This window comes from Stomoxys calcitrans, chromosome 4, assembly GCF_963082655.1.
Source record: "Stomoxys calcitrans chromosome 4, idStoCalc2.1, whole genome shotgun sequence".
Lineage (NCBI taxonomy): Eukaryota > Metazoa > Arthropoda > Insecta > Diptera > Muscidae > Stomoxys > Stomoxys calcitrans.
The window spans coordinates 116,472,696-116,490,391 of record NC_081555.1 but is presented as its reverse complement, the minus strand read 5'-3'; the positions used below and the strand labels follow the sequence as shown (position 1 = coordinate 116,490,391).

Genomic DNA, 17,696 nt, shown 5'->3' with positions numbered 1-17,696 from the left:
GGAGAGAAAAGTTAACATGACATAGTACTCCACAAATGTCTCCAAAACCAGGAAGGGAAAACGACCACTGAACATTTTTTCTGATGGTCTCGCCAATATTCGAACCTAGGCGTTCAGCGCCCTAGGGGGACATGCTAACCTCTGCGCTACGGTGACCTCCACTTTTCTGATCTCCCGATTTAAGGTCTTGAGCCTCCAGAGATTTGGGTTGTATTCGACCCCTTGTCATCCGTCCTAAGTATGGTATATTTATTTATGTATATAATTTTTTTCCGAATATACCTGGATATAGCATCCGACCTATATTGCTGCTTTATCCAAATATGGTCCGATCCAGCTACTATCAGCTATTTTAGGTCTTTAGACGTTATAGGGAGAATTTATTACTCTACTTCGCTTAAATCACTGAGTTATGTTAGGCTATTTGTCATTCTAGCGGACTCAGCTGCACATCGATTCGTATAACAGAGACAACGGAGGGAGATAAACCGCCTAGTTTGATGGTTGATTGGTTTTTAGGATCATGCCTTAATACCTAAAACCTTCAAACTTGTATACAATGCTTAATATCTAAGGGCAAACAAGTACAAAACACATTTAGCCTATCTCCTACACAGGGTATTTTAAAACACTCAACTAGGTATCTGCATTAGATGAAACACCTGCACTCTTAAGGACAATAAAGATTACTAAAGATAAACAATAAATTTCAATAGATAGAGCGTAGAATGAGTATCTGCTATGCTCATACTACGCTCTAAATAACATGCCTTATCTACTTAGCTACATTTCAATGTTTATCATTTGTGGACCTATCCTTAAACTATCGTACAGAACTGTACAGATATAGTTGTCGTATAGACCGATATCCCGATTTAAGGTCTTGAGCCTATAAAAGGCGCATTTGTTGCCTGGCTACACACAGTGAGTTGTGTACGGCACCTCAAACTTCCATTCCGCGTTGTGGTTCGTCTTCGATTTTTATACCCACCATCATAGGATGGGGGTATACTTATCCAGTCATTCCTAGTCTAGTCATATTGATCTAAGACCCCCACTAGGTATATATATTCTGATCGTCTCGACATTGTGAGTCGATCTAGCCATGTTCGTCCGTCCGTCAGCCTGTCAAAATCGCGATAGCGGTCGAACGCATCTAGTTAGCCGCTTGAAATTTTGCACAGATACTTCTTTTTGATGTAAGTCATTGGGGATTGCAATTTGGCCATATCGGTTCAGATTTGGGTATATCTCCCATATAAACCGACCTCCCGATTTGACTTCTAGAGCCTTTGGAAGCCGCATTTTTTGTCCCATTAGGCAAAAATTTTCCAGATAGTGTTCTGTTATGACTTCCAACAACTGAGCCAAGTACCGTTCAAATTGGTCTTTAACCTGATATGCTCCCATATAAACCGATATCCCGAATTAACTTCTTGAGTCTTTACAAGCCGCAATTTTTGTCCGATTTGGCTGAAATTTAGCATGTAGTGCTGTTACGACTTTCAATAACTGTGCCAAGTACGGTTGAATATACTTGAATATAGATCCCATATAAACCCCACTCTCCATTTCACGTCTGGATCCCCTGGAAGCCAACTGTGCCAAGTACGGTCCAAACCGGTCTTTTACCTGATGTAGCTCCTATATAAACGGTCTCTCGATTATCCTTGTTCGCTTTCTAGAAGCTTTAATTTTGCTGGTTTGACAAAAGTTTGATATGTAGAATAAAATTATGCCCTTCAACTAAATTTATTTTGTACATGTTTTGAGCAGAATCCGTGGTGGTGGGTTCTCAAGAGTCGGTACGGCCGAACTTAGCACGCTTTTACATGTTAATTATTTCAAGAATCAATATGACAAAGTTAAGACGCGCCCGCATTCCGAAATTTGACCGTGACATATGGTGAAGCCTACCTTGGAAAAAAGTAGCTTTTATCGGTGTTACAATCGCACAATACCGCTAATAATGATCACAGAGAGCGGTTACTTTATGTTGCAGAATTTTATATAGTCCTTACAAATAATCCCAAAAAATATTTCTGTTGTTCATATTGCCTTTAAAAAAAGGCCAAATAAATTCCTGAAATGCCATTTCCCTTTTGCAATATTTCCCATTACTTTTAAATCTCATTTGGGTAAGGCGAACAAACAAGGCCCACTGAGACAAAAATAATTTAATGAACATTTTTGCTTTTACTTCTTCTTCGTTAGTGTGTAAACATTTCTTGCGCTCCTTTAAAGCTCATTATCCTTAGATTTTTAATGACTTTATTGCTATTGTTAGTGATGGTAATTTTTCTGGCCACAGTGGCCGTTTGTTGCTCTTCTCCATTCTTTCTGTCTCCTCATCACCCTCATTACCTTGTGGCTGGCGGATGTTACTGCCAAAAAAACGAACGCGGCAAATAGCGCGAAGCTGTAAAAAAGAATGTAAATTTTATGTTTGCCAAAAAAAAAAAAAACAAGAAGGACGCTGGGCAAAAATTACAGCGAGAAAACTCAAAAGTATTTATCTCCGCAGCGAAAACATTTCAGTTACATTTCTTTTGTTTACAATGTTGTTTGGCTCTGTTTTATGGGCTATTTTTTCATTTTACATTTTTCTGCCTTTCGGCCATTTCCGCTTAAGTTTTTATTTGTATCTCATTTTTTGTGTGTTCTTTGGCGGCGAGCAGCGCTCGGGGGAGGAAGGCCATAAATTGTTGCCTTGTGGAAATAGCATCATCTCTTCGTTTTTTTTTTATGTCGCGTTAGAGCTCATATGAAAATTAACACCCATTAGCAACGGAAAATTGTCCACACTATCCTTTACAAGGTCCTTTGAAGTTTTCTCGTTTTTTGCTTCTTTGAAAAGGACAACGATGAATGAACAATGAATTTAACGCTAAATAAAGTAAAATCTCAATTAAGTTTTCGCTTAATGTGCCCAACATTCACATGCTCCATAAATAATGGAGAAAATGTAAAAATGTTTATTTGCATGCAGAGCGTTGGTCTACGGATATGATAGCTGAAGTAGAAAATCTGTGAGTGTATTTTAAGGATCAAGTGCAGCAATTAAGATAGCAGTTGCAAGCTGCTTAAGCTGTGTAGTGAGAGTGTAATCCTTAAGCAAAATAAGCCAAAGCAAGAATATAAAGTGCTTCAAAAAAGAAATTATGGAAAGGTCAAAGTCGTGCAAAGCAAACTACAAGTCTCCACCAAAATTAAATAAAATTAAATAGAAATAGGTTTTGTTTGTAAAATAAATATTTATGGTAGTTGTATCTTAATCTAATCTAATACCGATGATATTTTTAGCATGCAAAACTTTGTACAGTTGAAATCTAAACTGTTGTAGTCATTCTATAATATTGTAGTATACTGTAGCAAAGTGGTACTGTAGTTAGATAAAAGAGTTTATGAACATTCATACAATTTTATCAATAAAAACAAGAAGTAAGACCCAAGATGGGTTTATATGGCAGCTATATCAAAATATGGACTGATTTGAGCAATTGTTGGAAGTGATACACCACGTGCAAAATTTCAGTCAAATCGGATGAGAATTGCGCTCAAGAAGATCGGTTTATATGGCAGCTATATCAGGTTATGGACCGATTTGAAACATACTTGGCACAGTTGTTGGATATCATAACAAAACACGTCGTGCAAAATTTCATTCCAATCGTATAAGAATTGCGCACTCTAGAGGCTCAAGAAGTCAAGACCCAAGATCGGTTTATATGGCAGCTATACCAGGTTATGGACCGATTTCAACCATACTTGGCACAGTTGTTGGATATCAAAACAAAACACGTCGTGCAAAATTTCATTCCAATCGGATAAGAATTGCGGCCTCTAGACTCTCAAGAAGTCAAGACCCCAGATAGGTCTATGTGACAACTATATAAGGATATAGACCAATTTCAGCCATACTCAGCACAGTTGTTGAAAGTCATTTTAAAAATCGTCATCCCAAATGTCAGCCAAATCGGATAGGAATTGCGCTCTCTAGAGGCTCAAGAAGTCAAGACCCAAGATCGGTTTATATGGAAGCTATATCAAAACATGGACCGATATGGCCCATTTACAATACCAACCGACCTACACTAATAAGAAGTATTTATGCAAAATTTTAAGCGGCTAGCTTTACGCCTTCGGAAGTTAGCGTGCTTTCGAGAGACAGACCGACGGACGGACGGATATGGCTAGATCGACATAAAATGTCGCGATGATCAAGAATACATATACTTTATGGGGTCTCAGACGAATATTTCGAGTAGTTACAAACAGAATGACGAAATCAGTATACCCCCCATCCTATGGTGGAGGGTATAATAATTCAAATGCCATTTACATCCTTAATAAATTTATCGAGAGATCGCCCTACAGCAGCTATAATATATTCTGATGCGAACCCTATTTTGCATAGTTGTCCAGAAGACAACATAACTTCCTATTCCTAATTGATGCGGCTTTAAAATGCCAAAGCTGATCGGTCTATAAGGCAGCTATATGAAGGATAAGTCTTAAGCTATTATCTTTTTGCCAACACTGGTTTAAACGGCTTACACACGTTTCGTGTTTTTTTGCAATGTCAAACATCTTCATTTTGGTCTATAATTTAAACAACAACGCTTGCAATTTTGAATTTTATTATCAAAATGCGTGCTCTGTAAGAAAGTTTATCGAGCGCTTCTTCTATTTTATGGTCGATGCTCATTTTTAGTTCAATGTGTACATAAATAAGCAGAACTGTCGATTTTGGAGTAAAGATCAGCCAGAATCATTGCAAGAGATATCAATACGTTCAGAAAAAGACACAGTTTGAGGTTTATGGGCTGATGGCATCATTGGACCGTACTTCTTCAAAGATGATGCAAATCGTAACGAAACTCTGAATGGTGAGCTCAACCGTGCGATGATAGATATCCAACTTTTTTGCCCAAAATGCAAAAGCTTGACTTATATGACATGTGGTTGCAACAAGACCGTGCCACATGCCAAACAGCACGCGTAACAATGGACTTATTGAGAGACAAGTTTGGTCAACATTTTATTTTACGTGCGGGACTGGTCAATTGCCCGCCCTGATCGTCCGATTTAACGCCTTTAGACCATTTTTTGTTGGACTATGCTAAAGCTCAAGTCTATACAGAAAAGCCTGCTTTAAATAGCAACATTGAAGCATAAATTCGTGAGATGCCGGCCGAAATATCGGAAAGAGTGTGCCAAAATTGGATTAAACGGACCAGTTGAGGCGCAGTCACGATCAACATTTGCATGAAATAATCTTTAAACCGAAATATCGATTCAAATAAAGATTTCATGCATTTGAATCTGAGTTTAATGTGTTTTATTTTCGAAAAACTTTCCTATAGCTCTTAAAAAATTAACCTTTATATGGTTAATCTGTATCATATTCAGAAAGGATGTAAAGGAAGTGAATACCATTCACTGTGTCTTGTTTTCGTGTGTCTGTCCGTTCGTTTGCCCGCCTGCTGCATTTATTCCCGGATTTCGCTAAAATTTTAAAAAGTGATTTTCTTTAAGCCCCTCTCTTTTTCCAACTATTGGTTGCCCAAAAAGTAATTGCGGTTTTTCATATAGTCGGCGTTGACAAATTTTTTCAACGGCTTGTGACTCTGTTATTGCATTCTTTCTTCCGTCAGTTATCAGCTGTTACTTTTAGCTTGCTTTAGAAAAAAATTGTAAAAAAGTAAGTTTTATTAAAAATGCATTTACTTTCTTTTAAAAAATCCGCAATTACTTTTTGGGCAACCCAATAGAATATGGTTAACATCGGAAAATATTTTCTATATATAAAAATGAAATTGTTGCGCGTTGTTTGTTAGTTTGTTTGTCTGTTCCGTATAGACTCAAAACCGATTTTCATGCAATGTTCACAAATGGTAGAGCTAGACCCCCCGGTGAAAATTGGGTACTTAATTTTTTGGTATCCGAAGGGGCGGCGGACCCTCCCCCTTACCCCAATTCTAAAAATCGGCAGATCTCGGAGATGTGTGCACCGTTTAAGCAAAATGTTGTATGCCGCCTTATGGTATCCCAAAATTGGTTATTTGGTGTCAAATAACTGGGGGGATGCCCCACCCAAAAACACACCCGAACGGACATGAACGGGGGGTCCCCAACCACCAAAAACACCACCCAGCAGAACACTTTTACCGCTTTGGGCAATCAAGTGAGAGATATTTGAGAGTAGAGTACATACTTGACATAAAAATGTAACCCTTAGTATCGGGATGAAAGGGTATCAAATGAAAGGTAGTTAAAAGTAGAATACATATCTGACACACAAATGTATTCCTTGGTGTCTCAGGGACTTTCCCACCCCCAAAACCCTCCAGCAGTACATATATAACTGTTCCAACTGTTCCAGTTATGGTCTAAATCAGTCCATAACCTGATATAGTTGCCATATAAACCCATCGTCCGATTTGACTTCCTTGAGCCTCTAGAGGGCGCAATTCTCATTCAATTTGACTGAAAGTTTGCGCATGTCGTTTTTGTATGGTTTGATATAACTGTCATATAAACCGATCTGACGTTCTGAGCCTCTGGAGGGCGCAATTATAACTCGATTTGTCTGAAGGTGGTATTTTGCTATGACTTCTAACAGCCACGACAAGGACGGTCCATTATCGGTAATTAACTTGATAGTCATATATATTTGAAAAAGACATTTACAAATACCATTCATGGTGGAGGGTATATAAGATTCGGCCCGGCCACTTTTACTTGTTTTTAAACTTTTACTATTTTAAACAATTTTAACTATATGAGTAAAATATTGTATTCATTTGTAATATTTACAGAATATTCCCTCCTCTTTTTGCCAAGTAACTCAGCTTTATATTATCCTTTCAGAAAATTTATATAAAATGTTGTAACAAAAAAGAATTTTTCAGTTCCTGGAAGTTTATTTAATGAAATTATTTCTATAAATGCTTGAGCAAATACTTGAGCAGCATAATAAAGTTTTCTCAAGTACTCTGTTTGTCATGCAATAATTCCCTGATGTTCAACAAATACCAAAACTTAAGGACCTTTACCAAGGAAGCACTCTTGGCAATTTATTTTGTTTTTTTTTTTTTTTGCTCCTCCTTAACTCAACTACTACCACTTTCTGCTTTTGTTATCGATGACTATGACTATGAATATAAGGATAATGCTACGAGTAGTATCAAATATTGCATGTTCTTACGAAATATTCAAGATTTTGTTTTTTATTTTCTACTTTGGCTATAATTGAATTTGTTGTCTGGCTTCACAAAAATTTTCCAAATCCTATGAAAAAGTGGGGGAGGAATCGAGTTATTAGAAAATAAACAGAAAAATGAAAACACTTGCATGGGTAGACAATAAATTGAGAGGTGGTACACAATAAACAGAAAAAAAAAACAATCATATGTATGAGGAGAAAGTTGTAACACTAATTAAAATTGAAAAGGTTTCCAATATTTACGTATATGTACACTGAAAGAATATCATTGAGCTTTAACTTGAATCGGCTAGCACTCATTGATATGTTAGAAGTTTGCCCCAGTTCTTTAATGGAATGTTCATAGGCAAATTTGCATTTGCATTTGCTTTTCGAAGGAAATTGTGATTTCTATACCCTTCACCATAGGATGGGGGTATACTAATTTCGTCATTCTGTTTTTAACTACTCGAAATATTTGTCTGAGACCCCATAAAGTATATATATAGCCATGACCGTCCGTCTGTCTGTCGAAAGCACGCTAACTTTCGAAGGAGTAAAGCTAGCCGCTTGAAATTTTGCACAAGACGAAGTATTTCTCATTAATGTAGGTTGGTTGGGATTGTAAATGGGCCATATCGATCCATGTTTTGATATAGCTGCCATATAAACCGATCTTGAATCTTGACTTCTTGAGCCACTAGATGGCGCATTTCTTATCCGATTGGAATGAAATTTTGAACGACGCGTTCTGTTATGATATCTAACAACTGTGTCAAGTATGGTTGAGATCGATCCATAACCCGATATAGCTTCCATATAAACCGATCTTGAATCTTGACTACTTGAGCCACTAGAGGGCGCAATTCTTATCCGATTAAAATGAAATTTTGCACGACTTGTTTCGTTTTGATATCCAACAACTGTGCTAAGTTAGGTTCAAATCGGTCAATAACCTGATATAGCTGCCATATAAACCGATCTTGAATCTTGACTTCTTGAACCACTAGATGGCACATTTCTTATCCGATTGGAATGAAATTTTGCACGACGTGTTTCGCTATGACTTCCAATAACTGTGCTAAGTTAGGTTCAAATCGGTCGATAACCGGATATAGCTGCCATTTAAACCGATCTTGAATCTTGACTTCTTAAGCCTCTAGAGGGCGCCATTTTTATCCGATTGGAATAAAATTGAACGACGTGTTTCGCTATGGCTTCCAAAAACTGTGCTTAGTTAGGTTCAAATCGGTCAATAACCGGATATAGCTGCCATATAAACAACTAAATGGCGCAATTCTTATCCAATTGGAATGAAATTTTGCACGACGTGTTTCGCTGTGGCTTCCAATAACTGTGCTAAGTTAGGTTCAAATTCGTCAATAACCGGATATAGCTGCCATATAAACCGATATTGGGTCTTGACTTCTTGAGCCTCTAGAGGGCACAATTCTTATCCGATTGGAATGAAATTTTGCACGACATGTTTCGCTATGACTTCTAATAACTGTGCTAAGTTAGGTTCAAATCCATCCATAACCTGATATATCTGTCATATAAACCAATCTGGGGACTTGACTTCTTGAGCCAATAGAGGGTGCAATTGACTTTCAACAACTGTGCAAAATAGGGTACAAATCGGTTCATAACCTGATATAGCTGCAATATAAACCGATCTGGGATCTTGGCTTCTTGAGCCTCTAGAGGTCGCAATTATTGGGTTGCCCAAAAATAATTGCGGATTTTTCATATATTCGGCGTTGACAAATTTTTCACAGCTTTTGACTCTGTAATTGCATTCTTTCTTCTGTCAGTTATCAGCTGTTACTTTTAGCTTGCTTTAGAAAAAAAGTGTAAAAAAAGTATATTTGGTTAAAATTCATTCTAAGTTTTATTAAAAATGCATTTACTTGCTTTTAAAGAATCCGCAATTACTTTTTGGGCAACCCAATATTATCCGATTTGCCTGAAATTTTATACGACGGATCCTCTCATGACCATCAACATACGTGTTTATTGTGGTCTGAATCGGTCTATAGCCTCATACAGCTCTCTTATAAATCGATATCTCTATTTTACTTCTTGAACCCCCAAAGTCCGCTATTCCTAATTCGAATTGGCTGACATTTTACACAGGTCTCCAACATATAATTTAATTGTGGTCCGAACGAGACCATATCTTGATATCGTTATAATAGCAGAGCAAATCTTTTGCTTTATCCTTTTTTTGCCCAAGAAGAGATGACGGGAAAAGAACTCGACAAATGCGATCCATGGTGGAGATTTGGTCCGGTCGAACTTAGCGCGCTTTTACTTGTTTTTTTTTACATTTTGTCTGCAAAATCAAACACTCGTACTCTATTCAAACTATGGTAACTCTCTCTTAGAAGCTCGAAAAACTCTTCTAATAGTTACTAATTGCAGCTTTCCACAGCATTTATCATCGTAACGCTTAAAGACATCTGCAAAACCTCAATAATACCCCCTGAGGAAATTTGCAAAAGATTATAAATCCCTTGTTTGGAGTTTTTCCAAAACCAAATGTATTCGAATATTTGATTGATCACTTAGTAAAGCTTTGTAGGACTTGTAGCGAAGCCAACACAACAAACATAAGCATAATCTTGGCAAAGTTTATGAATTTTTCAAAAGTTTCTGCTTCTGTCGGTTCATAGAATAAAAAATTGGATTTTATTTCTTTTTTTAAATCAACCATTTAGTATTGGAAAAAGTTCTTCATAACTTTTAACAATTTGTAGCATGGCACAAGCGATGGCATTTGTGAAAAAAAAACGAAATCCAATCAAAGCATATTAAAGTGCGAGAATGGACGAGAGAGGAAGAGGGAAGTGAAAAATAATAAAACGATAAATAATAAATGACAAAATGACAAGGGTGGCATAGAGAATAGTATGAACGGGACAGATACATAGAGAAGAACAAAAACTCTTGACAATTACTGCATGACTTTGGGCTATGTCTTTTGACATGCAGTAGGTGGTTTATCCATCAATTTGTTGTTTTTATTTCAAATGGCATTAAATAGAAAATATTTTTGCGACCTAAAGTAAAGTAAATTAAATCAATTTTTTATATTAAAAATGTTTTAAAGTAAGAAAATTGGGTTCTGCTCAACTTTTAATTTTTCCAGACTTTAGTGGCCATTACAGCAAAGTACAAAAGCAAAAATCATTGAAAGTGTCTACGAATAGTAGGGTGGGTGAATTGTTTTTGTCAACAAAGCGGTTGCCTAATCTTTATCTATGACGAATTTTTAAACTTCTTGCCCAAGACAGCTCGATTTTGATTTTAGACCCAGAGCTAAAAACTAAATCAAGCTTACGATAATCTCTCGTATGCCCAGACAAAACGGCTGAGGCTTTGATCCTTGGCGTTTGAATGCCTGCTATTTGGACAACAAGCACGAATTAAAGTGAAAGGCGCTAAAATCCACTTTGTTCATAAAATGGTCCTAATATATTAAGACAATGATTTTATACCCACCACTGAAGGATGGGGGTATATTCATGTTGTGATTGGGTTTACATCGATATATCCATTTCCTACCCCATATTCTTGATCGTCGTAAAAATCTAAGACGATCTAGCCTTGTCTGTCCGTCTGTCTGTTGAAATCACTTTTTAGTCTTTTAAAATAGAGATATTGAGCTGAAGCTTTGCACAGTTTCTTTTGTTTGTCCATAGGCAGGTAAAGTTCGAAGATGGTCTATATCGGACTATATCTTAATATATCTCCCATATCCTTGTTCAAAATGGCCCTGATCGGTCCAGATTTACATATAGCAGCCATATAGACCGATCTCTCAATTTAAGGGCTTGGGCCCACAGCAGGCGTATTTGGTTCGATTTCGCTGAAATTCGGTATAGCAGCTGTGTAAGGCTCGTCGACGTCCCTGTTTAATACTGCCCATATATACCGATCTCCCGATGGTGAGATCGGTATATATTTATTAACCGACTATCTGAACCGGGCGAGCCCCGCTGCACCTTCTTTTACTTTATATATTTACTTTATAATTGCGGATTTTTTAAAAGAAAGTAAATGCATTTTTAATAAAACTTAGAATGAACTTTAATCAAATATACTTTTTTTACACTTTTTTTCTAAAGCAAGCTAAAAGTAACAGCTGATAACTAACAGAAGAAAGAATGCAATTACGGAGTCACAAGCTGTGAAATACTTTGTCAACGCCGACTATATGAAAAATCCGCAATTACTTTTTGGGCAACCCAATAGAACAAAATTATCCTTTGAATAGTTATTTTGGACATTTAAAGAGCTTTTAGTGAAATACCATGCTACGAAAATAGTAAGCTTGAATAACAGCATAATAATATAAGAGCCTCTGGGATGGTTTTGGGGAACGGGCGGTACCCCAAATACATTGTCCCATATTTGGATATCAGATTTGTATTCTACTCCCAAATACTTTTATTTGAGGCCCATATTGCGATGGTCAGTATATAATTTTTACATGTGGGGTCTTTTAGGAAAGGGGTGACTCCCAGAAAATTGTTTTCGAAAGTGGGTACCAATTTCGTGCTCTCCTCTCTAATACCTTTCATTTGAACCCCACATTGACATGGTCGGCAAATATGCCCGATTTAGGGGTGTTTTGGGGAGTGGGGTGGTCACCTAAACGCGTAGCCCTGAAAATATATCAGCATAGTGCTCTATTCTCATATATCTATATATAATTTATTTGAACCCCATATTGCCATTGGTCTCGAAATTGAATATCAAATTTGTTTTCTAATCTCAAACACCATTTATTTAGACCATCAAATATATCCAGTATGGGGTATGGGCCCTAGAAAATATCAATATTGAGCTCCGTTTTTTGAAAGACCTAGATTGTCATGGTGAGCAAATACGTCCTATTTGGGAGTTGTTGTCGTGTTGGGACGCCCCTTAGACCGTTGTCCCGAATGTTGATATCAGATTCGTGGTTTACTCCCGAATACCTTTCATTTGGGCCCCACATTTCCATTGTCGGCAAACATGACTGGTTTGGGAAGTGTTTTGGAAGATGGGGCGGCCACTCAGTGACTTGGCCTTGAAAATATATATCAGATTCGTGCTCTGCTCTACAATATCTCTTATTTGTGCCCCATATTGCAATGGTCAGCAAATACTTCCTATTTGGGTGGTGTTATGGGGGTGGGCTCTTCCCCTAATATTGATATCAGATTTGTGTGTTTACTCCCAAAGACCTTTCATTTGAGCCCCATATTGCTATGGTCGTAAATTTGTCCTCTTTGGGGGACGTTTTTTGGGAGGGGCGACCCCCAAAACACTTGGTCCCTCATTTGGATATCAGATTAGTATCTTACACTCAAATACCTTTTGTTTAAGCCCCATATTACCATGGTCAGTAAATAATTCTTGTTTGGGGGGTGTTTTGGAGAAGGGGTGGACCCCCAGAGACTTGGTCCTACATTTGGATATCAGAGTCGAATTCTACTCGCAAATACCATTTGATTCCCATATTGCCATGGTCGGTAAATATGTCCTATTTAGAGGGGTTTGGGGTGGTGCCCCAAGCACTTGGTCCAACAATTGGATATCAGATACGTATTCTAATCTTAAATACCTGTCATTTGAGTTCCACATTGTCCTGATTGGTTTATATATATACTTGGTAGGTTTTGATGGTGGCTTAAAATCACTTTCTAACTGTTTAACTTGCACAAGATTTTGCACAGGTAACTTTTTTTTTTTTTTTGACTGGGCTACCAAAATAGAGTAAAAAAAAAGATCTTAAAGAAGGTATAACTGAAAGCTTATTTGTCAACAACAGGTGTCACGAACATATGGCCGATTGAACCAAAGGCCGATTTGAACCATTCTTGGCGCAGTTTATGAGAGACAAAGTAGAAGTCATTGTGCAAAATGTCAGCCAAATGGGATAATAATTGCACCTTCTATAGGCTCAAGATGTGAAATTGGGAGATCGATTTATACGGGAGCTATATCAGCCTACAGATTGATTTGGAACACAATTGTGGTAGTTGTTGGAACTCCTAACAGAAGCCATTATGCAAAATTTCAGAGGCTCAAATAAATTAAATCGGGAGATTGGTTTACCAATCCAATTTGGACCATACTCTAATACACTACACGTGTCAACACGGTGCGGCGTGCTGCTGTGCGACACCTCTTCGGGAAAATGTTTTTTTACATGGCTGCCGTACCAAGTGGTACAGTACCTCACAAATGTAGCCAGCATTAGGAGGGGATAACCAGATCCAGATGAGATCAGAAGATCAGGTTTATATACAAAGAATACGAAATCGTCAAAATATTGGGTTGCCCAAAAAGTAATTGCGGATTTTTCATATAGTCGGCGTTGACAAATTTTTTCACAGCTTGTGACTCTGTAATTGCATTCTTTCTTCTGTCAGTTATCAGCTGTTACTTTTAGCTTGCTTTAGAAAAAGAGTGTAAAAAAGTATTGTATTTTTGAAAAATGTTTTTATACCCAACATATCTGCAAAATTGTCAATACCCAGCTTTACCGGGTTAATAACTTTTGGGTATTTACCCATCGCCCATCTCTAGTCATATCGAAAAGGTTACCCGGCCACTGCAGAGTGTATCTAGAGGAGATACTTGCAATTAAGGAACTGGTGGAATGGCTAAGATATAATGTCATTACGACGATTGGCATACATATCTTCCCAGACAGTCGGGGAGCCATTAAATCCCTGGAGAACGTATTTCGACTGTCTCAGATATCTCAATGAGATGGCTGAACAGTTCAAAATTCACCTTTTCTGGGTGCCGAGCCACAGAGATATCCCACGGAATTATAATGCGAATGGGCTTGCGAGACTAGGAACCACCGTACACATTCCAGGAATACTGGAATCTGTGGGTATACCTCTAGCAACATGTAAACTATGTTTTTACGATCAGGCCCGAAGGACAACGAATGATAGATGGTCACAAAGGGGAGGCTGTGAGCATTCCAAAACTATGTGGCCTAATCTAGATTTGAAGAGATCTACCTTTGCTGTCATTGGCTAGAACAGACTTCTCATTCATTGTGTCCGTCTGTCAGGTCACTGTCTAATCGGAAAACATGCTGACAGACTGAAGCTTGCCAGCTACGACTTTTGTAGAAGCTCTCAGGACATCGAGGAAGAAGAGACTATAGTACACCTTCTGTGTGTGTGTCCCGCACTAGCAGTCAAAAGGAGCACCACTTTAGGTTCTCATTTCTTTGAGATCCTGTCTGATTTAGCGGATGTGAACATTCGCAAGTTTTTGGAATTTTTAAGGCAATCTAAATGGTTCGACGGTAGGAACTAGGAGGCATCTTCCTTCTTCTGTTCCTGTCGTATCACAATGAACGAAAAGTGATTCTGATGGTAGACTGCCACTGAAATCTAACCTAAATGAAAGATTCCATGAAAACTTATTGTTGATCAAGTTTATTCTAAGGCAAAATTTCCCGTAATTTTCTTAAATTTGTACATATTTTTCTGCAAAAGTTATTTCTCAATTAAATTTTCGATTAAAAACTGTAATGGAAAAAGCATTTCATGGAAATTATCATTCAGCGAAGTTTTGAATGAAAGTTGAATCAAATTTCGACAATTTTCCCCAACCAACTAAATCAAAATTTAAAATTTTTTATTAAACTAGAGTTCTGATAAAATTTTCTATAAAAACAAATGCATCTGTTGTCTGGCAATTTCTTTATAAAGGGTGATTTTTTTGAGGTTAGGATTTTCATGCATTAGTATTTGACAGATAACGTGGGATTTCAGACATGGTGTCAAAGAGAAAGATGCTCAGTATGCTTTGACATTTCATCATGAATAGACTTACTAACGAGCAACGCTTGCAAATCATTGAATTTTATTACCAAAATCAGTGTTCGGTTAGAAATGTGTTCATTCACCGTTCAGCGATGAGGCTCATTTCTGGTTGAATGGCTGCGTAAATAAGCAAAATTGCCGCATTTGGAGTGAAGAGCAACCAGAAGCCGTTCAAGAACTGCCCATGCATCCCGAAAAATGCACTGTTTGGTGTGGTTTGTACGCTGGTGGAATCATTGGACCGTATTTTTTCAAAGATGCTGTTGGACGCAACGTTACGGTGAATGAACACATTTCGAACCGAACACTGATTTTGATAATAAAATTCAATGATTTGCAAGCGTTGCTCGTTAGTAAGTCTATTCATGATGAAATGTCAAAGCATACTGAGCATCTTTCTCTTTGACACCATGTCTGAAATCCCACGTGATCTGTCAAACACTAATGCATGAAAATCCTAACCTCAAAAAAATCACCCTTTAGTTATCAATAAAAAATCCTTCATTTATTGGGATATTCATTCTCATGGTCAGATTAGCTGGAATCTCTTTTTAGAAGAAATAACGTAAATAGTAAAAAACCTGAATTAAAAATCAATAAAAATAAGATTTCTTTAAAAAAACACTTATTACAATTGTCCTTGAAAATTCATCTTACATTTGTCATTATCAACTGTAGCTTCTATATTTTCTTAGACCTTCACTCAAAGCAAGCAAAAACGCATTACTCATCATCCACTCCCATACAAACTTCTTATAGAGAAAATATTAAATTTTTTTCGAGATTGTGTGTACTTTTTCTCTTCTTATTGCTGGATGACTTATGCTAACAATGTGTCGGTGTTTTCATTTCCATTCACAGGATTTTGTTCAAGGACTTTCGATATTGTCGCGCGGTTCCGTGGAGGAGAAATTACGTTGGACTTTTCAATTATATGACATCAATGGTGATGGCTATATAACACGGGAAGAAATGACTGATATTGTGACTGCCATTTATGAACTGATGGGACGTCTGCCCGATGAGCTGCCCGAGGAGGAGAAAATCAAAGGAAAGGTGGAGCGAATATTTCAGGTAATTCATAACAACCACTATAACAGGGTGCAATGTTATCAGCGCCAACAACCACTATGATAACAAAAAAACAACTTCTATTTTACGTTACAACAACAACAACCACAATATCAATATTAGCTTTCCTAATATTTTTCCTGCCATTACCTGCGGCTGACTTATGCAATCTCATTTTTTCTCCTCGCTTTCTTGTAATGGGGCAGCAACACAAAGTGGGAGGGTCCATATGATGGATTTGCCATTGTGTAAAGGAAACCATCAATTCCTAAGGATATCACCGCCATTCTGTAGCAGAAATTGTGGTGATTTCTTTGGTCGCTTGTTCGTTACTGCCAGCACAAAAGTCCTTCGTCTATTCAGTTTGTGTATATGCCGCTGTGGAAACTCAATAATGTTGAGCGGAAGTTAATTGAGTAAATATTATTCAAATATATTGGCCATCGGGTAAGGAGAGTTGTACCAGCAGAAAGGAAATGTCACAAAGTATTCTGTTTTCCTTTTGATATAACTAGCAATATTGATAAAATAAAAAAAAACGTTGTTGATGTTTTGGCAAAAAACAAAAATATTTTCCTTAGCATTTGACCAAAGTTTTCTTTAGCCAGCGGAAAAATATTAAATGACTGGGGAAGATGACATTGAAATGAAGCATTTCAAAACAAATAAAACACATTCAATTATGACTTACAAACGAATGATTTAAAGAAGTCCATTGCAAAAATCAAACGAATTGTTTTGAAGTTAAAAAGGATTTCAAAAAATTACCGTTTACAAAGATCATATAAGGAAATATTAAAACGATGTACTATAAATATTTGAAAATAGATTTAGGTCAAAGTAAAGAGCCAATATTTCGACAATTAATGATTAAAAGCAAACAATTTAAAAGACGTTAAGTTCGGCCAGGCTATATTAGATATACACTCCAGCATGCAAAGATTTGCGGACGTAATTTTCTAAATATAGAAACGACAGACAACAAACCTATTCGTTGATCATGAAAATGTGAAAATTTCAATATAATTCTAAAAAACAATTAAAAGCGTGCTAAGTTCGGCCTGGCCGAATCTTTTATACCCTCCACCATGGATGGCATTTTTCGAGTTCTTTTCCCGGCATCTCTTTTTAGGCAAAAAAGGATATAAGAAAATATTTGCTCTGCTATTAGAGCGATATCAAGATATGGTCCGGTTGGACCACAATTAAATTATATGTTGGAGACCTGTGTAAAATGTCAGCCAATTCAAATAAGAATTGCGCCCTTTGGGGGCTCAAGAAGTAAAATAGAGAGATCGATTTATATGGGAGCTGTATCAGGCAATAGACCGATTCAGACCAAAAAAAACACGTATGTTGATGGTTATGAGAGGATCCGTCGTACAGAATTCAAGGCAAATCGGATAATAATTGCGACCTTTAGAGGCTCAAGAAGTCAATATCCCAGATCGGTTTATATGGCATCTATTGTATATCAGGTTATGGACCGATTTGAACCTTATTTGACACAGTTGTTGAAAGTAAGAATAAAATACGTCAGGCAAAATTTCAGCCAAATCGGATAGGAATTG

At 37.2% G+C, this 17,696-nt stretch overlaps 1 protein-coding gene across 1 annotated transcript in view; it reads left to right on the top strand.

Annotated features, from left to right (window-relative positions):
* The window catches only part of LOC106087731 (uncharacterized), a 598,301-nt gene that overhangs the window by 568,584 nt on the left and 12,021 nt on the right, over positions 1–17,696 (top strand). The window contains 1 exon segment of the mRNA XM_059367647.1: positions 15,916–16,128. Within this exon segment, the coding sequence (XP_059223630.1) occupies positions 15,916–16,128 (213 nt within the window).